General features: G+C 45.0%; 1 protein-coding gene across 1 annotated transcript in view; it reads right to left on the bottom strand.

Moving 5' to 3' along the window:
- ANK3 (ankyrin 3) overlaps positions 1–27,735 on the bottom strand; it is a 191,129-nt gene that overhangs the window by 91,290 nt on the left and 72,104 nt on the right. The window contains exons 6-16 of the mRNA XM_083364150.1: positions 27,481–27,666; positions 25,388–25,486; positions 23,272–23,370; positions 17,918–18,016; positions 13,320–13,517; positions 10,254–10,352; positions 9,005–9,103; positions 7,677–7,775; positions 6,755–6,952; positions 2,335–2,433; positions 912–1,010 (exon numbers count right to left, since the gene is read on the bottom strand). Of these exons, the coding sequence (XP_083220276.1) occupies positions 912–1,010; positions 2,335–2,433; positions 6,755–6,952; positions 7,677–7,775; positions 9,005–9,103; positions 10,254–10,352; positions 13,320–13,517; positions 17,918–18,016; positions 23,272–23,370; positions 25,388–25,486; positions 27,481–27,666 (1,374 nt within the window). The remainder of the gene's footprint in view (positions 1–911; positions 1,011–2,334; positions 2,434–6,754; positions 6,953–7,676; positions 7,776–9,004; positions 9,104–10,253; positions 10,353–13,319; positions 13,518–17,917; positions 18,017–23,271; positions 23,371–25,387; positions 25,487–27,480; positions 27,667–27,735) is intronic.

Here is a 27,735-nt window from a genome sequence, read left to right as displayed (position 1 = left end):
GTCCTCTTGTGCCAATCATACCTTAAGTTTTTCTACTGACCTTATGAGATACATTCTCTCTCTCTCTCCCACCCTCTCTCCTTCTGCCATTCCGGTAAACCACAAAGACTAAACCTTGCATGCTCTGCTAATAGCAATGCCAGAGTAATCACCTCCATCCAATCCATAGATTCCTGAGACCACCAATCACCATAACTATCTAAATCTGTGTAAAGCTTAAACAAAATAAAGTCCTCTTTCTTTTGGCGCTCCAAAGCTTTCCAGATGCCCGCTCAGACCTGCAAAATGGGGACATTTTGCCAAATGGGGAGGCTCATTTGGATTGTGTACTGCTGCCATGGGTTAACTACAACACTACAGATTTAATTTACGCTTTTGTAATTATGTCTATAAGCACAGTACAAACACAGCTCAGAGGTTCCATAACAGTTGCCTGGCCTGAAAAGTACATTACGGGTTTCCAGTACAAGTCCAAAAGAGACACAGTAGGAAAGCCCATCTCATCTGGGTGGCCCTTAGGGTTAACTTTGTGGTCCCCAATCCATGGGGAGAAGAATGATCTTCCCACCACATCAACCCTTTGTCAAATCCTCCTCTACCAACTCCATGTCTTCCTCAGTGTGGATGATCAAAATAAAGGTCTCTCTACCATCTAACCTAGGAGTGCCCAACCTTGGCACCTATAAGACCTCTGGACCTCAACTCCCAGAATTCCTCAGCCAGTCATTCTGAATTCTGAGAGTTGAGGCCCACAAGTCTTAAAGTTGCAAAGGTTGGACATCCCTAATCTAATCCATCTCCTGCTTCGGATCATCCTACAGTCTCATTAGAGGAGGCCCAGTGGGGCCTCCAAAGAAGGGGAAAGACAGAACGTGTGGCTGCACATTCACCCCACTCAATGGCTTTGGTACCTTTGCAGAGGCGTGAGGAGAGGCTCCTTGGTCCAAAAGGAGAAGTGCCACTTTCTGATTATCGTAATGTGCCGCAACATGCAATGGAGTTAAACCACTCTAAAAACACATGCAGAACAAACAGGCATGGTTAGAAACCCACTTTACAGAAACCCTTGAAGAATTAGGTTAAGCCAGGTTTAATGAGGTTGTTTATGGTGGTATTAACTGAGATTTTGAAATGATCAACAACAACACACGATACAACACAAAACACTGACTGGTATGGGAATGTTCTTCACACTTTTTAAGACGTCAATTTTGCCTACCTGAATAACTATCCCCCCTGATCTCTTACAGACTATGGATAACAATTCATTCTTTATTTACGTGATTCTTAACAAATTAATTTACTTGCTGTTGGTGTTGTTTTTCAATTTAATGGACTTTCAGCCCATTAAAGAGACAAAGAATGTCTCTTTACCAAAACCTCTTGAAAGACACATTCAAACCAGCCCATCAAGGGAAAGGTCTATTCCGGTCTCAAGCACTTCTTCCATCATTTAATTCAGGGGCGTCAAACTCAATTTCATTGAGGGCCACATCAGCATTGGAGTTGCCCTCAGGGGGCCGGGTGGGTGTGGCCAGGGTGGGCATGGCCTACTGGGTGGGCGTGGCTAGAGTGCATATGGCCTACTGGGTGGGCATGGCCAGCTCTACATCGTTCGCATCAAGGGTGCCTATGGGGGCCTGGGCAGGAGTGGGACAGATCTGAGGGTCTCTGGCAGAAGGAGGGTCTCTGGGCCAGGGCCAAGGCAGTGGGGGCCGTTCCCTCACTGTTTCCAGGACGGCTTCGCGGGCCACATGAAACCACTTCGCGGGCCGCATCCGGCCCCCGGGCCTTGTGTTTGACACGTCTGATCTAATTAAAGTGACTTCCATGTGCCTCTGCAGCCACGAAAACTAAATTTGGTAAATTTTGCCTAATATAGATTATTCTTATTTCATGTGAACGTTGTGGGTGGTCCTCATATGCAAAATAACATCATCAAAGATGTGTCTTTTAGTAGAAAGCAATCCCAAGCAGAGGGTAAAGATATTGTGCTCCGTTAGAGTGGGGATGAGCCCACCATTGGTAGACTTGGAATGACATGTTAGGGATAGATTGTCCTGGGGAAAAACCCATCTCTGTGATCACTACATACAATAATATGTAACAATAACACAATTTGATGGCACGTAATCAATCCATCAAGGTCTTCTGAAGCAGAAGAATATCCTCAAGAAATCAATACCTCTTTTTTCAGGAGAAACCAAGAGCTTTTGCAATACTACACGGAAGTGATGGAACAGGAGAAATACTCCAGTGAGATCCGGACGCTCTCAAAATTTGATGGCTTTGGTGGATGCTAGAATGACCAGGTTGAAGCAACATCTGCCTTACCTTTCCAGCCGCGTCTGGAGAAGCGTTTTTCTGAAGCAGGAGGTTGGCAACTTCTATTTTGCCATATTTTGCTGCCACATGTAGAGGGGTAAATCCTTTCTGTAAGATAAAACATTTGTATTAACAGTTTTATTTGAGGCAAAGGCCACTTTTGCAGAACCCAGGCGCAACTGAAGAGGTCGTCTTTCTGTGTCACATCAGAATTGAGTGTGCCATTCCCAGCCACACGTCCACGTGTGGAAGGGACTGAAGGATCCACTTTTCTACAATGCACAAGGAAGCCAATTAAATCACTGTGTTTTATTTTGAAATGACTTTCAAATTCTTTTGAGTTTTACAAAAACTTTGAAAGCATGGCTACAGGGGATATGACATCGAAATGTGTAATATCAGATCTTGAGTGGAGCCTTCCTATTATTAGCAAAAGAAATATAACTTACGCAGGTTGGTAAAAAGGCAAAATAGAACTCACTTTAATTTCCATCAAACTCCAAATCAGCAACAGCAATTCAGTAATTGCAATGTTCTGCTTAAAGAAGCAAAATAACGCAGCCTGTGTAAAAAGGCACCATTTTGATGGAAAACTAATCAGTTTATCCTGAAAACAAAGATAAGTCTAACTACTTCGCTGCCCTTATCGCGTCCGCAGATAATCGCCCGGCCGCCCTGTTTAGGGTAACTCGCTCCCTCCTTAATCAGGAGGTGAGGGAGGATCCCTTACGGGGACGAGCCGAGGAGTTTAGTCATCATCTGGCGGACAAAATCGCTCAGATCTGGACCGGTCTGGACTCTGACTGGGCAGAGTCTGATGTGGAGGAATCGGACGGTCTTGAGCATGTTATCTGGACTGAGTTCGATCCTGTTTCCCCTGATGATGTGGACAGGATCATGGGGAGGCTGAGCACCACCACCTGTTTGTTGGATCCGTGCCCCTCCTGGCTAGCTTATGCGGCCCGGGAGGAGACATGAGGCTGGTTCCATGCAGTAATAACTGCTTCTTTGAACGAGGGTGTCTTCCCTGCTGCCTTGAAGGAGGCGGTGGTGAGACCCCTCCTCAAGAAGCCTGCCCTGGACCCGGCTGTTTTAAATAACTATCGTCCAGTCTCCAACCTTCGCTTTTTGGCGAAGGTTGTTGAGAGTGTGGTGGCACATCAGCTTCCTCTGTTCCTGGAGGAAACTGATTATCTGGACCCGTACCAATCGGGTTTCAGGCCCGGATACAGCACGGAGATGGCATTGGTCGCGCTGGTGAATGATCTCTGGAGGGCTCGGGACAGGGGTTGTTCCTCTGTCCTAGTCCTATTAGATCTCTCAGTGGCTTTTGATACCATCGACCATGGTATCCTACTGCGGCGTCTCAGAGGGTTGGGAGTGGGAGGCACCGTTTTACGGTGGTTCTCCTCCTATCTCCTGGGCCGTTCGCAGTCGGTGTTGACGGGAGGGCAGAGATCCGCCCCGAGGCCTCTCATTTGTGGAGTTCCTCAGGGGTCGGTTCTCTTGCCCCTCCTGTTCAACATCTATATGAAGCCGCTGGGTGAGATCATTCGTGGTTTCGGGATGGGGTATCATCAGTACGCTGATGATACCCAACTTTTTCTTTCCACCCCGAACCAACCCAGCAATGCCCTCGCCGTGATGTCCCGTTGCCTGGAGGCGGTCCAGGTCTGGATGGGGAGAAACAGGCTTCGTCTCAATCCCGCCAAGACTGAGTGGCTGTGCATATCGGCATCTCGGGTCAACCAGACTATTCCATCTCTAACGATGGGGGGGTGAGGTGTTACCCCCCGTTGATAGGGCTCGCAACTTGGGCGTCCTCCTGGATTCACGACTCAATTTTGAAGACCATATAAAAGCCGTGACCAGGGGGGCTTTTGCCCAGGTTCGCCTGGTGCGCCAGTTGCGACCCTATCTGGACCGAGATGCCCTACGCACAGTCACTCATGCGCTCATGATCTCCTGTTTAGACTACTGCAACGCTCTCTACATGGGGCTGCCCTTGAGGACCACTCGGAGGCTTCAGCTGGTGCAGAATGCGGCCGCGCGAGTTGTGATGGGGGTTTCCCGATACTCCCATGTAACACCTCTACTCCGCGAGCTGCATTGGCTCCCGGTTGCCCTCTGGGTGAGATTCAAGGAGCTGGTGATGACCTATAAAGCCCTAAATGGCTTGGGTCCGGGATATTTGAGGGAACACCTGCTGCCGGCATCAAGTTCCCTTCGTCCAGTGCGCTCGCACAGGGAGGGTCTTCTCAGGGTGCCACCAGTAAGAGATTGCCGGCGGATGACACCCAGGGATAGGGCCATCTCAGTGGGGGCGCCTTCCCTTTGGAACCAGCTGCCAGTGGAGCTGAGGACTGCCTCCGACCTCCGTTCATTCCGCCGGGACCTGAAGACCTGGCTCTTCGAGCTCTCTAGCCCAGGCTGAGAATTATTTTTAATTTTAACTGGGGTTTTATTTATGCAGGGACAAATATAATTTTTTTAAATTTGTTTTTAACTTTTGTATCTTGGTTTTCTAATCACCCTGTAAACCGCCCTGAGTCCTTCAGGAAAGGGCGGTATATAAATGTAATAAAATAAATAAATAAATAAATAATCAAAGGCCACTAGGATGATACCTGGTCTGCATAAACAGTTTGAACTACTCCTTGGATAATACTTTATCGTGGGACACTTCGAACTTAAGAGATCATTACCTCCTTTTAAGGACCTAAATACATACAGATGAACTTCACATGCACAAATTGTCCTCTTAAATATTCATTGGTTGATCTCTCCCCCTCCCACTTTCCCTCTTTTATTTCCTCAACTGCGTACAGAGTTGGCCCATTTGGCCCAAGTTACTTTGCTACCTGAAGTTAAGGACCTGATACCTCCAGCTACCACCACCACCCCGTTCCAAGCACAGAAGCCAATTGGAGTAGAATGGTGACCTTGGGTGTGGGATCCTCTGCTGCCTTTGAAGAAGGAAGGTTGTTCAGAATGTCTGAAAAGCTGCTCCTGCTGGCCCCTCCCAACCGCAGGGCGAGCCCTTCAGCATTACAAAAAGGTCAGTCCTGATTCTAAGCCAAGGTTAGAGCCAAGGCTCTGAATTAAAGGGATAATTCACAAGATGCACTCTGGAGAAGTTTCAGAATGAGAGAGTTGAATTCTGTGGGCTGCTCTCTTCCTGAATGCCATAGGACACCTTTTTTCTGAAAGTAGAAAAGGAGGCTAATATACTATGTTATTATATGCAGAGCTTGTCGATCAGAAGGTCGGCAGTTTGGCGGGTCGAATCCCAAGTGCCGCGTAACAGAGTGAGTGCCTGTTACTCTTCCCAGCTTCTGCCAACCTAGCAGTTCGAAAGCACGTAAAAAATGCAAGTAGAAAAATAGGGACCACTACAGTGGGAAGGTAACAGCATTCTGTGCGCCTTTGGCGTCTAGTCATGCTGGCCACATGACCATGGAGACGTCCTCGGACAAGCGCTGGCTCTTCGGCTTTGAAACGGAGATGAGCATCGGCCCCTAGAGTCGGAAATGACTAGCACGCGTGTGCGGGGGAACCTTTACCTTTACCTTTATATGCAGGGGGGAAAAAGATCAAAATCGTGCAATGATTTCCTTGTGACCCTCTATGTGAACAGAAATTGAACTTTGAAGAGGGATTAAAAAGAGTATTATGCCTTTGAGCTTTGATGTACAGAAAACTCCTGAGAATACCATGGATGGCCAAGAAATCAAACAAGAGGATCATTGGAAAAATTAATCCAGAATACTCACTCAAGGGACAAAAGATCAGGCTGAAGTTATCATATTCTGGATAACTATGTGAAGAACTAGCTCTGGAGAAGCCTTTAATTCTGAGAATGGCAGAAAGAAAAAGACAACTAGCTGCAAAGTGGAGGGACTCCATTATAACAGGGAAGAGGGCACCATTGGAAAACCTGAAGACTAGGCTGGGCAGAACAATCTATCTCTGAGTCAACAGTGACTTAATAGCACTCAATCAATCAGTCAATCAGTCAGTCAATCAATCAAACAATCTATCAATCAGTGGGCTTTTTCCATGGGAAAAACAACATATTTCTTACATGCTAGAATTACATCTTTCTATCTACTCATTAAGCATCTTATAGAAAAACTCCAGAGTCCTGAAACTGTCAACTTGACCTTATTTGGTACATTGTTGGCCCAGAGCAATAATTCTATTGGAATCAATGTCATTCCCAGAGACATAATGGTGTTTTGGCAGGGATCTGTTCTCCAAGCTTGCTGTGTAGCTCCCGGATGTTTCATTACCAAACTTAGGTAACACGTTCAGCAGGTTTTTTGGGTGTTGATATAGGTCCTGGGTGGTTGGGTGGTCTTGTGACTCAATCACAAGAGTGATTGAGTCACAGTCAGCCTTGTGACTCATCCAAGGTAAATGTTCTTACCTTGGTAATGATACTCAAGGATGCCCCGTGGTCCAAAAGGATGGACGCCACATCTTCATGCCCTTCTCGTGCTGAAAGGTGCAATGGGGTGTATCCAGATGTTGTAGTGGCATTTGCTGAGGCTCCTTGCTGTAACAGCTGCTGGACTATATCGGCTTTGCCCAGACGCGCAGAAATGTGCAATGGCGTTTGGTCATCCTACAAATGGAAGGGAAAGAGTAAAACACAGCAAATTCCACACTGGGATTCAAATGTGCAGTTCTAAGAGCCCATGGAGAAAAGCGGGAGAACCTCAACGGGGGCCTGGATAAATTAAAATGGTGACTCCAAACCCCTCAGTTCTGACAGGAAGATCACGTCAAGTGAGATAATGTTGGGAAGGATCCCTCGCCATCCAACTGGAAAAGATGAGCAGAGCACCAACTGTTTTGTTCCGAACTGTTTTGAGTGTGACATTGGGCCAAATGTCCTTCCCCAAGGGCAGGGGTAGGCAACCTCGGCTCTTTTATGACTCATGGACTTCAACTCCCAGAATTCCTGAGTCAGCTGACTCAGGAATTCTGGGAGTTGAAGTCCATGAGTCATAAAAGAGCTGAGGTTGCCTACCCCTGCCCAAGGGTAAAATGGCTGTTCTGAGCATGAATAGGGGTGGGGTTTTGTTTTGTTTTTAGCACTCTGAGCTGCACAGAAAATGCTCTACACTGGAAAGCACTTTTGCACTGAAAAGGGGGTGTCCCACGAAGTGACACGCTCCAACATTTCCACCAAAAGGTTTTACAATCTCTCGGAGAGAATCCTAGGACTATCTCCTTGTCAAGGGACAGCAAAGGATGATAAATAGGCAGGGAAGGGATACCTCACCCCTTAATGCAGAGCAGCTGAAGGCTACCTGCAGCACAGAAGATGTGGAGAAGCTGCTTACCTTGGCTTTAGCTTCCACCTGAGCTCCATTTTGAACCAAGGACCGAACCACCTCTGACTGGCCAGCTCTGGCAGCCATGTGCAGGGCTGTCTCTCCCCTCTGTCAATGTAGAGTACCGTCAAGAAGTTAGGATGAAAGAGAAACGGTAGAAAAATACGTTACTAGCAACAAAAGAGTTATTTGGGATCAGGAGGTAAAACCAGATCATCTTTGATCTCTCGAGATTGTCTAGCCCTCACACAAAGTAATTTATTCCAGGATTGATTTTTTTTTAGCCCTGAAAGCACACAATGGTTTTGTTCTTTGCCAAATTAAAACATTGCTGTTTTTAAAAAAGGAGAGATGTTACGTGAGGAATTAAGGCGACCTTGTGTTTAAACGGCATTTTCCACAGGATAAGTCCATGGGACTAACTTCAGTTCTGAATGCCCCGTCCTCCCCGCCAGTTTGATTCTCTGCTCTTGTGCTTGAGGACTCTGGATGCCTGTTTGTCAGCAGACAAACTCACAGCTGGGCCAATCGAAATGAATCAATAGTAAAAATAAAAAAGGCTATTAACAATCTGCGGAGCTTCATGCACTTCAACCAAAGATGGGTCAGTAGGGAAATGGCAAGGACAGCAAGAAACTCAAAAGGGGAAGCTGCATGTTTGGAGTGTTTGCCACTGTTAAAAGCAAATCCTGCCCATAGCACAGATTGTGCTGAGTGCGCCTGTGGCTCACTTCTCAGGGCATTGAGCCTAGCAGAGAATGGTCTGTGGCAGACCGTAGCAAAACAAAAACAAAAACAGGTATTGTCTGGCCAGCTTTGGGAGAACAAACCCGCCCCAAACCACTCTGGTTTTTAAAGCTTCTCTTCCTCCTTGGGGGTTTGAAAGGTGCTCAGGTTTGATTGGAATCAGCTCCACGGACAGGGTTGCCTCAAAATGACATTCAAGGAATAGGGGCTTTCCCACAGACTGGAGGTGCTTGTGATGGCGCACAAACCTTGTCCCTGTGGCCCAGATCAGGATATAAAGAAATTTGGCTAAGACTTAGGGAGAGAAATGCTGCGGGACCCATCCTTTTGTAGTCCAGGAGAGAACAGGGAAAAAGGTAAAGCCTTCACTTCATATTTCCCTCTTCTGAAATCCAGCTGGGAGAACTCCAAAGAGAGTGTGAGTGCTGGCCAGTTGTGTTGGTTGGTGGAAAAACCAGCAACCGGAGGTTCAGATTGTGGTTCCAGACAATTATCATTATCTCTGGCTAGACAAACAGCCCAGCCAAGGGAGATGGAGAAGAGGAGGCCACTAGCCTGCCCAGTAATGAAAGGTCCACCCTGTTACTTACCACATTGGTTGTGTTGGGAGAAGCTCCGTGGTGCATCAGCTGTGAAACAATATTTACATGTCCCATGAAGGCAGCAACATGGATTGGAGTCAAACCCGACTTGGAAATAAGCAGAGAGAAGAAAAGAATTATCTCTGGGCTGAAATATAAGCAAAGCATTAGCAGAGTACCCCCAGGGGACTGAATGCTTAGCTGTCTGGGACACCTGACGGTTGGTGACTGCAAAAATATACAAGGCTGGCTGTTGCCAATATCACAAGGCCATCCTGTGGCATGTTCAAAACCTGTTTGTTGACACTAAGGCCGCGTCGTGTGCATCTACTTAGGTTTGGAAGAAATCTTCCATTGCATCCTGTACGCCTAGATTGCAAAAGGTGTGTTTTCTACAGTTCAAAGCACGCTGAATGCAGAAAGGCAGAAACCGGAAGTTGAAAAGAGTCACATAAGTAGATCAAATTCAAGCATTCAGGCAGGAGCACATTTATGCGTCCGTGTGCATCACAGAGAAGGCAATGTTCCACTTCACCTACGTGGGAATGAGAGTTTGCTTTTCTATTGTGGTTTGATGGCAGTAAAAGCTATCTTAAAAATTCATGGTGAAAACGGAGCTAATTCTTTTACTCCAGCTTAAAATGCTGTGCCTCCGTTGAAGGCCATCAGGACCTAAGGCCAGCAGAACAAGGCCTTTTCTGGGTCCATTTTGGATACAGCTCTTTGGGGTTTCTCAGTAATTACCAAGAGCCTTGGTGGAGCAGTGGGCTAATGCCTCCTTAAGTAACACCAGCTGCCTGCAATTAGTGCAGGTTCGAGTCCCACCAGGCTCAAGGTTGACTCAGCCTTCCATCCTTCTGAGGTAGTAAAATGAGGACCCAGATTGTTGGGGGCAATAAGCTGACTTTGTAATAATGCCGCTTGGGGGGGGGGCGAAAGCCCTAATAAGCAGGCATGTACATAGAATGAAGGCTATTGCTAAGCACATTGATTTGTGCTTTAGATTGTAAGCCGCCCTGAGTCTTCGGAGAAGGGCGGGATATAAATGGGATTAAAAATAATAATAATGAACACAAAAGATTTTGCCAAAGGACTTTGTTTTCTTAAAATTAGCAAACGGAAATACTAACCCAGGCAATAGAAGAAGGTGGTGATCACGTTTGCCAAGAATCCTTTTCAGCATTCTGAGCTCTTGTGCTCCAAGGCTGTAATATGGCTTATTTAAATAAACCTGGCCGTAGCTGCAAAGATGGCTTACCTCTGTGACAGCTTGAATAGAGGCTCCATGTTTCAGCAGTAGTTCCATCACTTTAATTCTGTTCTTTTTGCAGGCAATGTGGAGAGGCGTGAAACCGTTCTGAAAATTGTAGAAAGCGTTACAAAAATCCCCCCCCAAAGAGTGTTTGCAAAATCTGTCCATCCCTTTTAATAGTGTATGACTGCTAACTCTTTTTTTTAATGATTTGTTTGCTTCTATTTCTCCAGGAGTTCAAGGCAGTTGATGTGAGCATGTTCATTTTATCTGCATACAAAGGTGAACAGTGGGCTAATGCCTCCTTAAGTAACACCAGCTGCCTGCAATTAGTGCAGGTTCGAGTCCCACCAGGCTCAAGGTTGACTCAGCCTTCCATCCTTCCGAGGTAGGTAAAATGAGGACCCAGACTGTTGGGGGCAATTAAGCTGACTTTGTAATAATGCCGCTTGGGGGGGTGTATGAAAGCCCTAATAAGCAGGCATATACATAGAATGAAGGCTACTGCTAAGCTTGTAAGCCGCCCTGAGTCTTCGGAGAAGGGCGGGATATAAATGGAATTAAATAAATAAATAAATAAATAAATAAAGTGTGTTGGGCTGGGAGAGAGGGATGGGACTCTGAAAAATTACACACACACACACACACATACACACAGAAGCTCTCATGACGGAAGGTGAGTTTGAAACGGGGTCTCTCACTCCTAGTCCAACCCTTTCAGTAAATACCTTTATAGGGTTATATAAGCTGGTAAAAATAGTTCATTGTCCTTGCTAAAATGCTAATGATAAATGTGGCTCAAAGAAAAGAAACAGATGTATCATCCAGCACACAACTGCATTAGTGCAACTGCAAAATTTAAAAAAAAAAGAATGCCCTGACTATCAAAGATCCATGTATTTCTGCTCACAGCATTTACTTAGATGTTGACAATAAATTTTTAAACTAGTCAAAGTGGCATCAGCTGCTTATTTTAAAAGCAACTGACAGAATTGGGTCTCACCTCTGTAGAAAAATACTTCAGCTACCTTCTCAACTGGAGAAAAATATCAGAGACTTTCAGAGTCATTACCTAATCTAGCTGAATGAAAAATCTCCTTTGTTGTCCCATCACCACCAATGCCATATCTTCAACGTTGCATTTGCCAACGGTCTCTCTCTTCCTGCTAAGGGCTACTTTTTCTGCATCCCATCTGGTCCAGGAGAGGGTCGGTCTTGGTGACTGGCCCCTCTCTTCCACTGCCCTCAGCTAGGAGGTTAAAACCTTCCAGTTCAAGATTTATCAATTTATGTACCATAAGGGCTTGCCTTCTTTGAAAAAGTCCCTGGCTAATTTAGATTTTGAGATCATTTTAGGATTAAGTTTGCTTAGTTCTACTGCTTTTTAATATTTTATTCCTATTGTATAATGAGCATTTTATTATCATTAGTTCCAAGAACCTGATTGAAAGAAACTGGATGGTATTTTTTTAAACAAGTAAATTAATATGGATATATGTATTTTTTTGTTGTTTTAGGACACCCCCTGATAGTCTGACGTCCTTGGGGTCACAATAACTTTCTTGCAGCCATAAACTATGTATTTTTTTCATTCTGTGAATCAGCTTGTTCCAGTCTGGACATCTTTTCTTCTACTTGGCCCAGAGGAGATGAGACACTTTTAATTAGAATTTAATGTTGCATTGAAGTTTGGGCAGGCTGGACTAGGGCAGGGGTAGGCAACCTTGGCTTTTATGACTAGTGGACTTCAACTCCCAGAATTCCTGAGCCAGCATGGGGGAACTATGGTCCCTTCATGACTTGTGGACTTCAACTCCCAGAATTCCTGAGCCAGCATGGCGGAACTATGGTCCCTTCATGACTCGTGGACTTCAACTCCCAGAATTCCTGAGCCAGCATAGGGGAACTATGGTCCCTTCATGACTCGTGGACTTCAACTCCCAGAATTCCTGAGCCAGCCATGCTGAAGGGAAAGTGAGAGGTTTCCATGCTGAGCCATGCTGGCTCAGGAATTCTGGGAATTGAAGTCCACAAGTCATGAAGGGGCCATAGTTCCCCCATGCTGGCTGAGGAAATCTGGGAGTTGAAGTCCATGAATTATAAAAGAACCAAGGTTGCCTACCCCTGGACTAGGGGAATCAAAGTTACAGTAGCATTTGTGCTCTCTGCTCAGCAGGCCATTTCTGGAGACTGCAAAGGCCCAGGTGTCCTTCTCTGCCTGCTCAGAGGGGGAAAGGTACATCTTCTGCAGCCCACCTGAAGTGTGACTGAGCATGGATCGTGGCCAACTACAAGGTCACAATCAGCTCCAAGGAGATAGCACTCAAGGCAGCTCTTCTAGTCACAGAAGGTTGAGAATGCTTAGAGTAAAAAAAAACCACCCAAAACTGTTAAAAATGTTTTTTAAAAAACATTAAAAACAACAGTGGGGTTATTCATAAATTTCTTTCTACAGCTAGATTTTTCAGAATGATAAAAGACTATGATAATCTTTTTATATGAGGAATTTTTAACACAATCACAACATCAGCAACAGAATGAAACCAACTCACTTCCTTCCTTTCCTCTGACCACAATTGTCAAAAATCAATAGTGTAATAATTTTGTTCCATTTTCAAGTTCAAAACTCTAGAAATCTGTCTTTGGGAACTCACGATAAGCTTAGCACAGCTTTTGCTTTAAAAAAAGGAAAAAATGTAAACAAAGTCCAGACTATAAAAAAAGAAAATCCTGACCTTATTCAGAAAACTATGGACATCTTTCCTCTTTAACTTCTCACTTTTACAAGACTGCTACTATGCAATTATAGAAAAAACCTTCTAGGAAGACAGTATCCCCTTCCTTCCTTACTTACTCCCTCCCTCCCTCCCTCCCTCCCTCCCTCCCTCCCTTTCATTCATTCTAATAAATTAATAATAAATAAATAAATCTAAAGAGGCCCACAGGCTCTTCTCTTGAACCCTATTGCCATTGCAATGTTTTTTCTCCCAGCTCTCAAACACAAGCCCCAACCCAGTTGGTAAACGGGGGGAGGGGAAGGGGGGGGGACAGGAGGGACCCCAGTGTGCTCACCAGTGCTTTGGCATTAGGATTCGCCTTCTTGTCCAACAAAACCTTGGCAACCTTGTAATGGCCACAGTGAGCAGCTACATGAAGCGCTGTCAGGTAGTCATTGGTCACATCATCCACGGGTACATGGTGCTCAATCAGGAGCTGAACGCAGTTGAGATGGTCCCCTTGGGTCGCCATGTGCAACGGAGACAAGCCATTCTGGAATATTAGAAGAAGGGAAGCAGAGTAAGAAGCCCACCTCTAGAAAACAAAAGACAAGACTAACATCTGGCTCTTGTCTAGCTGCTCAGCTGGATGGGTATTTATAGGGGGAGGCTCAAGAAAAACCTTTCAAGGGGCTGTTGTGATCCTTATCTTACAAAAGCAACACATCCATGGGAACTTCAAAGTAATCTCAGGAAAGGAAAAAGGAAAAGAAAAAAAAGGAATGTTTACACTGGTAAAAGCGCTTAACCTGGAAGTCAGAACTTTTCAGGCCAAGGCAGGAATAGGTTTCTAATCTTTTAAGCTGCAGAGTTGTTTTTCACCAAGTAAGAACCCTGTATTTAAATAAAGAGAAACCTTTCCCACACACCCAGAAAGACCAACATCCAAAATATCCCTAGCGATGGAATGCAAACAATCTAAAGTTACTTTGCACAGATCTCTAGTCATGCATCTTTTAAAAAGTCAGTGGTTGCAGAAAGGCCTTCTCGATGCATCTCAAGGAAATGCTGATGTCAACGCTGCTAACATTGAATGTTCTTGCTTGACAAGAGATGAAGAAGTAGCCATTTCATATGTTAAACTTGTGCACTGTTGCTTTAAGAGATTGGATTAAGGTTTGGAGGGGGAAAGAGGAGGATTCTTCTTCAAGGCCATCTGAAATTAAAGAAGATAAGAACTTGGCGGGTTTTCTAATGGAAGGGAAACTGATTCTATAAATTAATTGGAGAATATGATTAATGACAAAATTAGAAAGGTGGAGAATAGTGTTTTAATATATTGTACAAGGGGCGGAGATTTCAGATTCCAGCTTCCTTCGAGCAAGCATTTGCCAGTGTATTAGGCTAAATAAAGGACTTTTAAGGTAAACAATGCCTCAGAGTCACTTGAAAAGCCCATACATCAGAAACTTGACAGCTGCATTTTCTTGAATCAATCTTTGATGTATGAACAGAAGCCGTCAACAACAGATCAGGTAGCCAACAAAGAGATGCTTAGAATTGCTCTTTGATACCGAGCACCATTTATGACAAGCCTAGTAGGACAGCCACAATGGAGTTATTGTGGGTTAACGGTTTGATAAGAGGGCAAATAGTCAAGTTCATACACATTCCCATGCTTAATATTTTCCTGGCTTACCAGGAAAAGAGGTATTCTGCATCCACTTTTATCCAAATAAGATTACTCTAAAAACTTGTTTACATAGAAAAGTGTTATAGTCTTAAGGGGACTGGGTTTAAAAACAGGTACTCCTTCCTGTGATTTTGGCTTAGCTTCCTGCAAGAAGAGGACTAACCCTGCTTAGCTTCCAAGCCTAGACTGTTGTTGTTAGCTGCGAAGTCATGTCCAACCCATCGCAACCCCATGGATGACATTCCTCCAGGCCTTCCTGTACTCTACCATCTTCTGGAGTCCATTTAGGCTCCTGCCTACTGCTTCAGGGACTCCATCCAGCCACCTCATTCTCTCTCGTCCCCTTCTTCTCTTGCCCTCAACCTTTCCCAGCATTAGGCTCTTCTCCAGTGAGTCCTTCCTTCTCATTATGTATATAGTATGTTTAAATGTGTGTTATGTATGTATCTACTCTATCTATCTATCTATCTATCTATCTATCTATCTATCTATCTATCCTATCTACCCTGTCTCTGTCTCTGTCAAGCTACGCTATCTTATCTATCTCTCCTATCTACCTACCCTATCTGCTCTATCTACCCTATCTATTCTCTATTCGCTCTATCTATCCTACCCTCCCTGCCCTATCTACCTACCTACCCACCCTATATGCTCTATGTGCTTTATCTATCTACTCTATATGCTCTATCTATCCATCTATCCGCTCTTTCTTATCTACTCTGTCTATCCTATCTACCTATGCACCCTATGTATTTGCTCTATCCTATCTATCTACCTACCTACCTATCTAGCCTACTCTATCTGTCTGCCTCTGTCTATCTTGTTGTTGTTGTTGTTAGTTGCGAAGTCGTGTCTGACCCATCGCGACCCCATGGACAACATTCCTCCAGGCCTTCCTGTCCTCTACCATCTTCTGGAGTCCCTTTAAGCTCATGCCTACCGCTTCAGTGACTCCATCCAGCCACCTCATTCTCTGTTGTCCCCTTCTTCTATTGCCCTCAGCATTAGGCTCTTCTCCAGTGAATCCTTCCTATGGGAAGGAAGCCTAGACTAAATTTGGCCAAGGCTGCCATCTACTGAGATAGGAGAGGAGCTTCAGAAACCTTCCTGAGACCCTCATCCCTTGGGGTGATCAAATTATAGACAGCCCGGGTCTAAGAAAGCACCACTGAAGGTACCAGAAGAGGTGAAAGAGGGAAGATTTTCTCCATGATCCTTTTCTTCAAGAAATCAACTAGCATCTTCCTTTCTGGTTAGCAGCCATTTGCTTGTGCCAAAAGTAACGATCAGAGAAGAGTTTAAAAAAGGGCCACAATGGATTAAAGTGGGTCACGGCCAAACGAATTCTGCTGCTACAGCACATTAAGGCAATGTGAGAAAAGGAATAAAAATAAGACCATTTTGGAATGAAATCCACACTGTAGTCAACACCGATTAAACGTACGTTTTGAAAAACGAAGAAAATGCCATTTTAGCAATTCCTTAAGAAAACAACCTTACAGTTTATCTGAGCTTTTCTCAAGACCTGGGCTGAAGCAAGCAGAAAACACAGCTTCCACTGGAGGAAGAAGAGCAAAGGCCAAACGCGTGGGACTGAGGTGCGACGTCCAACATAGAGGAGGACTTGACAGAAACTCAACCCAAACCTCCCTTTCTTCTTTGTACAGTTGATGCCCAATTCTGTACCACAAGCTGCTTTGAATCCCTTCTGGTTCGAAAGACAGACTGACGTGGGAAATCAAACCCAAATTGGGTGGATAGAATTGTTTGCAAGCTGCTTGGCACCCCCTGAAGTTGCACTTAGGCCTGGATAAGGCTAGGAAGGCCTGGCTCTTTGCCCAAGTTTCTGGCATCTGTTTTTGGCTCCTGTCTGGCTTTTGCTCACTTCACTCTTTTATTTCCTTTCTTCTACTGTTTAATATAGAAGGGACATGGTGGCTCAGTGGGTTAGGACGCTGAACTTGTCGATCGGAAGGTCGGCAGTTTGGCGGGTCGAATCCCGAGTGCCCCGTAGCAGAGTGAGCGCCTGTTACTCATCCCAGCTTCTGCCCACCTAGCAGTTCGAAAGCACGTAAAAATGCAAGTAGAAAAATAGGGACCCCTACGGTGGGAAGGTAACAGCGTTCCGTGTGCCTTTGGTGTCTAGTCATGCCGGCCACATGACCACGGAGACGTCCTCGGACAAATGCTGGCTCTTTGGCTTTGAAACAGAGATGAGCACCGGCCCCTAGAGTCGGAAACGACTAGCACGCATGTGCGGGGGAACCTTTACCTTTACCTTACTGTTTAATATATATATATATATTTAATGTTTGCACCTGTGAACCTCTCAGCTGTATTGAGATGTGTGTGCTGTACAAATTTAATAAATAACGACAACACAATTTAGGCTTCTCAAACTGGTTGCCCATGATAGGGGAAAATGTTTATCAGGAAACAGTCAAATTAATCATGGGCACTGCGGGTCAAATGTTGACAGATGGAGGGATTGTAATCTCTGGCCAAACATTGACAAAACCTGAAAAACCTGTTTGAATAAATTTTCACCTGAGAGGAAGAAAAATGTAGCAATGAATATCAATAGGCATCGATCTATCTGTCTTACATGCTTGAAGTCCCTTCATTCTCACCCGCTCACAGGCACAGGCAAAAGACACAGAAAGCAGCAGGTTTCTGTTTGAAAAACTAAGACACGGGGCTGAGGTTTATGGCGAACCAGGAATCAAGGAACCTGGCGTAAGTTCTACAATTGCCCCATTTCCCATCTGAAAAAATGGGTGCAGAAGTTCTAACCTAAACCAGGGGTCCCCAACCCCAGGGCTGTGGACCAGTACCGGGCTGCGGCACACCAGCAACCGGTCTGCAAAAACAAGCGAAGCCCCATCCGCAAGATGCGGGCTGCACACAAAACCAGGCACCCTCCGGTCTGCGGAAAAACCTCTCTCCACGGAACCGGTCCCTGTTGCCCCAAAAGGTTCAGGACCTCTGACCTACACTACAGAGTTGTTGTTATAAGTAACACAAAATAATGTAGACAAAGAAGCATCCTGAGAATTCTAAAAGGCGCTACCTGTCCCACCTAAATGCAAGGCTATTCCTAAGCTGGAAAACAACAGAAATCATGGATGGAAGTGAATTTCCAATCATGTTATATTCAGCCAGACTCTTTTCTTTACCAAGCCTCTCCCGAAACAAAAAATGGATATGACGGGAGGCTTTGGAGCCTGTGATTCCCCAAATCCTGAGCTCCACAACGTTACCTTTGTTTTGGAAAGAAGAGGGGCTCCGCGGTCAAGCAGCATCCGCACCACTTGTTCGTGTCCGCTTCGGGCTCCACAATGCAGAGGGGTCAGGCCATCCTGAAGGAAATAAAGTTACAGCTCTTTTTGGAGGGCGGGGAAACCAACAAAAGCAGGGAAGCTTAATGCCTGCAGAGTAGTGTCCAGGAAGAAAGTTACATCTTAATTATATATATATATATATATATATATATATATATATATATATATATATATATATATATATATATATATATATATATATATATATATATATATATATATATATATATATATATATATATGTTTCAAATGTTAACTCTTTAGATTACCTTGCTAGGCCCCAAACATGGGGCAAATCTTTATTTCCTGTTTTCAGCCTATCTTGAAGGCTATCGAACAGGCAGTAGTCACACCGGACAATTCCTATATTTGCCCCATGTTTGGGGCCTAGCAAGGTAATCTAAAGAGTTAACATTTGAAACATATCTTCCCTTGCAGAAAAAAAAAGCTAACAGAGCGAGAGAGACCTTGTGGCTTAGAGGCAAATAACACTGCCTCATATGCAATCAGCCCAGGTTCGAATCTCAGAAGGGTATGGCTGGCTGATGACGACTAATAAGTCAGAAATGCATTTCAGTTTCCCTTTAATTCTTTGTTAGTAATTTACACAAATATATATATATATATATATATATATATATATATATATATATATATATATATATATATATATATATATATATATATTTACTTATTAAAAATAGAATCAAGAAGTCACACTTGCCAATATCACAGGATAATGGTTCAGTAAGTACTTAGTCTGCCTTATGCATGCAAGAAATGGTTGCTCAGAGATTGCCGGGACCAAGATAATTCAGGAAGCGAAGGAGAAAGAAAGAGCTATAGAAATCCAGTCTTTCCTGCTTCTTCCCTGCTCACTGTAGCTTCCTCCCCCAGATGAAGTTCTTCTTGGTCTTTTCCCCTGCATATTCTGGATGACATTTCAGAATTGGTATTTCGAGTCCAAACTTATAAGTAGTCACTTCAAACCCCATTGTAACAAGCCCCAACTTTCTCTAAACACATTTCTGAACCAGGCATTCCCAGGAAAAGCCTTGGAGAACAATTTCCAAAGGACAAAGGACAGATCCCACGCAAGGTTCTTCACCTGACAGACTCGCTCAGCCTCACATGTTTTTCTTATCAGGCAGGACTTTTTCTCCATCACCCAAGAATGAAAGTTTTTGGGTATGATGAATGCCTTTCCTCCCAAGCAAACCTGGTTTTTACATTGCTGGGAAAGATCCTGCAGGTGTTTCATTTAGATGACGCAACCCTGCCTCTTATCATAGAATCCTCGGGAATTGCAAATGGCGAAAGGATAGTGTTTGTCGTATGCACTCATCTATGACTTAGGGAGAAACAACCAAGAATATTGTATTTTTGGAAAGGTAAATCATTCCAAGCTGATCAAGCCTGATCCCTGAATTTGTGAGGTTTGACAACACATCTCCCCAGTTGTTTTGCTTCTGGAACTCATGGGATTCACGAAGAGGTGATCATTTCAAAAGCTGCCTCAGAAAAACCCTCCAAAATTCACAAAACCACAATTTAGTGCGCTTCACGTATTTTAACTGACATTTATTTGGATTTTTTTTTTCTCCTTGGCGCTTCTCACAATGTTCCTCCAGGACAGCGTGTCAGCTAATGTCACTTTCTTTAAGATGGCTGAGGCAAATTGTGACAGGCCAAGCACTTACATTGCTTTACTTCACAGTGGAGGCATATTTTACCCGTAGCCTTGGTTTAGGAGACCAAGCCTCAAATTTCTCATCGTATCACTCAGTGGCTGCACAAAGCATCAGGCCCATGGGTCTCCTAAGCTCCGTTCAAACCCCAAAGTGCCAGAGAGTCAAAATGCTGAGAATGGAAGCAGGATGGAGTGACTTCATCAGGCCTTTAGATGACTTTCTTGCTCTTTGGCTCCTCCAGGTGTTTTCTGTTTTTTTTACTGGGGGTTCACATGCTCCAGGTAAGAGTAGATGTGAATGGTTTATACTTTTGCTTTAGTCACCAGGTTAAAATAGAACAACATTCACAGGATCAAAGCTAACCATATAACCACAATTGCAGGAAACGGAATCAACCAGCAGCATTTGCAACTCATCCATCCCAAGTGCCCTTCAGAAAAACCAGATCTTAATCCAGTTTTCATTTCATTTCATTATTTCATTTCACTTCAGTGTTCTGCTTGTATGCCACTCATTCCTACAGGCGCTTTCTGGAATGAGGTGACCTTATCTCTGTTCTTAAAAAGGGGACCACTACAGCTTGCATTTGGGGTCCCAGATGGCAATATTCCCTAGCATATGGGTCTCACTGGAAGGGCAGACACTGCCTAGCAAAAAAACAATCTCCAGAGCCACACCGGACAAATCGAAGCAACTCCAGCTAATTTGGGACTTTGTACTTGCTTGTTTCTCCCACAAAAGGAGGGGAGAGCAGGATAAAGGCGTGGGCAGAAGAACTATTCATAAGCCAATTTATTAAGACAAGATACAATCACCTGAACACCGTGTCAAAGAGGTTCAAAGCCAGCCAAATAAACACCAGACAAATATAAGGACCCATCAGTACAATAATGAAGAGAAAATGACATTCCAGAACGCCAGCAAGCTTAATGCCATAAACAAGATCTATACAAAGTGTTATTTAGCTGTCACTTCACCTCTTTAAGCCACATCAATCACTTCTCCCCCCCCCCTTGCACATTTTTGGGAAGTGCTTTCAAAGCAGTTTCGATGATTCCCTGAGTGCACAGTGTGCTCCGTTAACCACTGTGATATGCTGGGGAGCATCTTTCTGACAGGGAGAAGGGGGTGTTATTGCTTTAGTCATTGAGATCACATCGAGTGAGGGCAATCTTATTTATTGTTCAGATCCTGTTGTGCCTCAAATGCCAAAGTGTGAGGTTATCAGGGAGCTGCTTCCAAAGAAAAACAGGAGTCAGGAGAGAGAGGAATAAATCATACATGGGGCCCAGGGCACATCTAGGGAAACCTCTCCCAGAGTTACAGGAGCAGTGAATAATGGAAGCAGACATCCGGAAGTCCTGCAGATACTGCACAGCCGGTAGAAGTTGCTGTGACAAGATATAGCGAAGGCTCCCTCCAGACAATGGTAGGACCTCCATCTAAAGACTACGTCCCTTTCAGTACCAGTTGCAAGGGAGCTATGGAGCTTAGATCCCGCTGGGCCCTCTGAGAAGAAAGCCTGGATTAAGGTGATCTTCCGTCTGAGTAGGAGAGTTTGGGCTGTCTCCAAAGAAGCAACTCTCATGCCCCATAGTGGTGGCAGGCCTGAAAGAACCAGAGGAGGCGCCTCTTCCGCATTCAAAGTCTCCTGCAAGGGGAGGAAGCCCATCCTCCACAGGAGGCCATAGAGATATTCAACCTCTAGAGGATTCAAGTTGATGAAACTTTCTCCCTTATTTCCCACCCCCCCATCCCGAAATCTCTCTTCTTCTTGAGGCTCGCTCTGTCCAGGGCAGTGAAAGAGAGCTGCCTCCATTTGGTGTGCAATGTGACTGCTGAGAAGGTGAATGCTTTAATGTGGATTTTTTTTAAATGGTTTTTCATCAGTCTTAATAAATGTACAGGAAACCAGCAAGAGTCAATGGTGTACAAACAAACACCGCACTAAACAAATAAACTGATAATCTTTGGGAGGATGGTTTTGGGGTTTGTTTCATGGGTAATTCATGGGGTTTGTGGTCAGGCCTGCCCAAGCCAGATCTCTCACTTGGGAAAGAAAGACCCACAACGTGTCCCGTTGCCTGGAGGCGGTCCAGGTCTGGATGGGGAGAAACAGGCTTCGTCTCAATCCCACCAAGACTGAGTGGCTGTGCATACCAGCATCTCGGGGTAACCAGACTATTCCATGTTTAACGATGGGGGGTGAGGTGTTACCCCCCGTTGATAGGGCTCGCAACTTGGGCGTCCTCCTGGATTCACGGCTCAATTTTGAAGACCACATAGGAGCCGTGACCAGGGGGGCTTTTGCCCAGCTTTGCCTGGTGCGCCAGTTGCGACCCTATCTGGACCGAGATGCCCTACGCACAGTCACTCATGCGCTCGTGACCTCCTGTTTAGACTACCGCAATGCTCTCTACATGGGGCTGCCCTTGAGGACCACTCGGAGGCTTCAGCTGGTGCAGAATGCAGCCACGCGAGTTGTGATGGGGGTTTCCCGATACTCCCATGTAAAACCTCTGCTCCGCAAGCTGCATTGGCTCCCGGTTGCCCTCCAGGTGAGATTCAAGGTGCTGCTGATGACCTAAAAAGCCCTAAATGGCTTGGGTCCGGGATATCTGAGGGAACACCTGCTGCCGGCATCAAGCTCCCTTCGTCCAGTGCACTCCCACAGGGAGGGTCTGCTCAGGGTGCCGCCGGTAAAAGATTGCCGGTGGATAACACCCAGGGGGAGGGCCTTCTCAGTGGGGGCGCCTGCCCTGTGGAACCAGCTGCCCGTGGAGCTCAGGACTGCCCCCAACCTCTGTTCATTCCGCTGGGACCTGAAGACCTGGCTCTTCGAGCTCTCTGGCCCAGGCTGAGAATTTTAATTTTAATTTTAATTTTAATTGGGGTTTTTACTTTTTTTTCAGGGATTGATGTAATTTTTTAAAATTGTTTTTAACTTTTGTATTTCTTGTTTTAAATACCCTGTAAACCGCCCTGAGTCCTTCGGGAAAGGGCGGTATATAAATCTAATTAAATAAATAAATAAATAAATAAATAAATAAATAAACAAACAAACAAATAAATAAACCCCATTTGACTTGAAGTAATAGGTCCTTTTACTAAAGGGTGCTGGATGCAGTAAAGTCAGGCTAGAACTGAATTTCCTGCACAAAAAACACACAAGCTTTCCCCCTCCCCCCAATTCGACCCTCCCCCACCTTGACCAGTCATCTCTAACCAATGGGTGGATGTCTAGGTGTTTTGGCAACATGCGGCATTTGGAGCAATCAACACTCCATTCCCAAGTGTCTCTGTCTTCTCGGTGTCCTTGAAGACTGGCATGAATTGGTTCAACACATCCCTGGTCTTCCTCAACTGCCAGTCCCCCTCCCTGTTTTCCAGCGCCAAGCTAATACATGTGTATCGCCCATTTCGTCCCTCGCGTCCTCCCTGCTCCCAACTATTGACGGCAGGATGCCAACGAGGCTTAGGGCTGCATATGGCAGAACTGACAATACCGTCATTTTCAGAAGAGCTCTGCCTCCGGAACTGTTTTGCAATACAGAATAATAAAACAACGGCGGTCAGTCTTACCCTTGTTTTGGCATCAATTTTGCCTCCTCTGTCAAGTAACAGCTTCACCATGTTGGTGTTCCCTCTTTTGGATGCTACATGGAGGGGAGTGATGTCATTCTGCAGGGGGGAAAAGAAACGGCCTTTGCATTTCACCTGGGCGGAACCTCTTCCCTCCCCCGCTATGACTCTCAAGGTGCTCATTCTTGCACCATTTTAAATTGCCTCTTCCGTTCCTGGAGGACCGCCGGGGAAGTGGGGAAAGGGCATGGCAGCTTCCGTTTTCCTGCCTTCTCCTATTCTGCCCCTTCTAATCAGCACAGGAAGAGCACCCGCAGCTGGTAGAAGGTGTCTCCTGCCCTGCACACTTTAAATCTCAGGGCCAGTTCTTCCAGGGTATGAGAAACCCCTGGGCCCAATACCAGATGGCAATTGATTATTTTCACTGTGGCCTTGGCACTGCCCCGAGTGCTGAGCTGGCACTGTTGCCATAGGGGCTCAGCCAGAAAGCTCTTTTGGTGATTCAGGTCATCATGCTATATTTTTCTTTTTTTAAAAATGTGTAATATATTTTGGGAAGCTGCAAAAAACCTCCTGGAAGGCAAAGCTCATCTATCACACCACCAAGAAAGCATTAATCAATGCAATTGCCAGAGGTTAAGCTGGATTTGAGGACATCTCTGCCTCTTAAACCAATATAGTAGGGCCTCCTTCAGCATTCCTCATTCTGGCTGAGAAGAGCGAGAAGGAGAAAAGGATGGACTGGACTCCTCAATCAATCAATCAATCAGAATAAATCTGGAAGGGACATTGGAGGTCTTCTAGACCAACCCCCTGCTCAAGCAAGAGACCATTTCAGACAGATGGCTGTCCAGTCTCTTCTTAAAAATCTCGTGATGAACCACCCACAAGTTCTGGTGGCAAGCTGTTCCACTGGTTAATTGTCCTCACTGTTTGGAAGTTTCCCCTTAGATCCAGATTGGTTCTCTCCTTCATTAGTATCCATCCATTGTTTCTTGCCTTGTCTTCTGGTGCTTTGGAAAATAAGTTGACCCCCCTCCTCTTCTTTGTAGCAACCCCTCAAATTCTGGAATACTGCTATCATATCAACCCTAGTCCTTCTTTTCTCTAGACTGACCATATCCAATTCCTGCAACTGTTCCTCATGGTGTTTTTTTTCTCTCTCCAGACCCTTAATCGTCTTAGTTGCTCTTCTTTGTACTTTTTCCAAAGTCTCAACATAGTTTTCGTAATGTGGTGACCAACCTGGATGCAGTATTCCAGGTGTGGACTTACTAAGGATTTATAAAGTGATACTAATACTATGCCTCTGTTTATACAACCAAGGATTGTATTAGTTTTTTGTTGTTTTTTTTTTGGCTGCTGTGCACACCACTGGCTCATGTTTAAGTGATCGTCCACTAGGACTCTTTAAGATCCCTCTCACAGTGGCTCTTTATGAGCCAGGTTTCCCCTAATCTGTACTTGTATCTTTGGGGTTTTTTTTCCAACGAGGTGTTCTTCCTTCTCCTGGAATGAAACTGGCTCTCTGCTTGGAGCATGGTTGTCTTCTTAAACTATCTGAAGTGCTCTTCTTGTGCTGACTCATTTCAATGAAGTTGCCCTCGATATGAACCCCAAAAGACTCATCATTAAAGGGGAAGAAAAATACACCCAAAGCTCAGCTGCCATCCAAACCGAACCATTAATTCTGCAGAAGAAACCTTCCCTTCTTCCTCCACCCATATCAGGACGAGTGACTTCTGCATGCTTGGCAAGAGAGCCCCATGATTGTTCCCAGGGGGGTCCCCAAGAGCCAGACCAGAGGGAGCCTGTTTCCTCTTCTTTCTTAATCAACTCCGCCAAGCAATCAAGAGATTGAATCTCCAGAGTTGAAAAATCCTTCTTCATTTTTCTTGGAAATGTTCCTACGTTTTACAGGATGCAAACTCCCGATCTTCTTAGCAAATCAGCCCCCAACCTCTGCCCTAAACAAGGCCCTGAAGCCTCTCTGCTTAGAATTTCTACTGAAAAGAGGTGATGGGGGTTGTAGTCCAAAGGCTTAGAAGTTTCTGGGTCAAGGGAGTAGTGCTAAATGAGAATACTAGATGATTTTTTTTAACAGATTGTGACATACCCTGGCAGTAAAGTCCACAGCCGCCCCACGGTTTAACAGCAGTGTAGCTACGTTGATGTTCCCGTAGTGAGCAGCTATGTGTAGAGGAGTAAAGCCACTCTGAAAGATAAAGAAAAACAACCACAACATACACAGCAAAAGATCAATTATTGTTATTTTTTTCCAATGTCTTCTAGGAGCTCCTATAATGCATGTTCCCCCAAAAGGGGGTGGTCATTCTAATTTTCACCACTGTTTTGCTTAATGGCCCATCTGAGGATGGGGAGGTTGGGAGAGCACCGAAGTAAATATGTTACTCGTATTTTGGGAGAGAGAGAAGGAAAAAATATTTGGCTATTTCAAAAAGAAACTGCCAAAAAATTGCTCCTAATGCAAGGCAAATGGTGTCTGCCATTTAGTTTGTCAATGTCTTTTTGGAAATATCTATGTGGGATGAATATTTCAGCATTCTCGCCAGCTAAGCATTTTACATTTTCCCTGCTGAAGTTTAGAAAGAAGACCTCTAAAGTAAATGCCTGGCTATTTTTTACTATTCAAAAATCGAAGATGGGTGCTAATTGAAACAGTACCAGAGTCTATTTTAAAAGAAATTAATAAGAGGTGGGGTTTTTTAATAAAAAAATTATTCTATATAAGATGAAGTCTCCTGTGTGAGCAAAGAGGCGGGATTAATCTTACAATTTCATTAGACAGTATCTGTCCAACCGAAGATGTTCAGTGAGTCACTGTGATACTTGAGTGATTTTGTTTTGTTTTTTAAAAGAAGTTCCGCTGTTTTGACAAATGCTAAAACATGCAGCCATTCCGTCCATTCCCACCACGAGTGAAAATTTCGTCGGGAACCCATCCGCTTCCGAAATGGTCCGCAAGCCTAGTTAGCCATGCTCCCTCTGCCTCCGTCTCAGACTTTTTCTGAGTCCCTGGGAAGAATCCGTCCCTTCTGTTGGATGCCGACAACCAAGTGTCATGCAGGAGCCAGTCACGGGTGCAGAAGTGGACAGAGATGTCTGCAGCTTTGCACAGAGCATATAAAACCTCGACCCAGCAATGGAGACCCGGTCAGACCCCATCTTCTGCCTCTGGGGCGGGGTGGGTGGGAAAGACCACGATTTCCACTGAAGCTCTCTTAAGGGGCATTTTTTTAAAGCACAGGACTCAGCTGCAGAAAACCCTGCCCTCCACTACGTTCTCCATCACCATCACCACCACCATCCCCTTCAGCACATGCCACCCTTCGGTTCAGGCGGAAGCCGCTCTCTACTCCTCTAAAAGGCAGCGCAGAGAAGAGAAGTGAAGAGAAGAGAAGAGAAGAGAAGAGAAGAGAAGAGAAGAGAAGAGAAGAGAAGAGAAGAGAAGAGAAGAGAAGAGAAGGGAGAAAAAAGCAGCAGCTCTGAGTGGTAGGAGAGCAATGAGACTCATAGTTGAGACACAGAGAAGACTTTATATAGATATAGAGATATACCTCGGTTGTTCTATTCACCATCATCTAGGTTAACACATTGGGAAGCAAAGGAAAGGGGGAAAAATGAATGGTTAGTTCTCCCAACAGCCATAATGGGGCAGAAAGCTTGGCAAAGGCCAGATGAGGCTGAAATAAAATCACAAACAAGCACAGAAGGGAAGCAGGGCTGATCGGCAGAAAGACAAATGGTTAAACGTGTAAGTAAATACTCCTGGGGGGGGGGAATCAAAAACACCTCTCTCTCTCTCTTTCTTTCTTTCTCTCTCTCGCCCTCTCTCTCACTCTGTTCCATGGCAGCCTTCAGTTCTAGACTTCTTGATTTTGACTCCTGTCAGTTTCTCACGCAACCAAAAGAAAGGTGGGTCACTTTCCTGGCACGGGAAGTTGTGCCAGGCTTCGCTCAGTATTTGCAATAGCTGGTGGAGTCAAACTATAATGGCTTGACTAAAATTGCTTTGCGCATTTAGGTTCAACATGAAATTCAATTTGAAAAAGTGGTTTTTTATTGAGCCATGGCAAGAGGGCAGAGTTGCCTTACGTCATCAAAACTCCGGTCAAGGAGCAGCAGGGGAAGGAGGGCACGCATCCGTCGATGTCTTTCGAAGAAAAAGGAAACCGTTGCATAACTAACCTTGGACTCCACATCGGCATTGTGGTCGTTCTGCAGTAGCAAAGCAGCCGCCTTGGTGTCGTCCTTGCGCGCAGCGATGTGGAGGGCAGGGAGCCGGACTTTGCCCTTGGTGTCATTTTCGAGCAATAAAGAGACCACCTGGTCATGACCCTGCTGGAGAGCCACAGCCAACGGCGTGAAGCCATCCTACCAAAGAAACAAGGCGCACCCATCAGCAAATGCTACAACATCAGTCACAGAGGATTGCTGCATTTT

This window comes from Vipera ursinii, assembly GCF_947247035.1.
Source record: "Vipera ursinii genome assembly, chromosome: 5".
In the NCBI taxonomy this organism is placed as follows: domain Eukaryota; kingdom Metazoa; phylum Chordata; class Lepidosauria; order Squamata; family Viperidae; genus Vipera; species Vipera ursinii.
The sequence above is the reverse complement of the archived record's forward strand: the minus strand, read 5'-3'. Positions and strand labels throughout refer to the sequence as shown.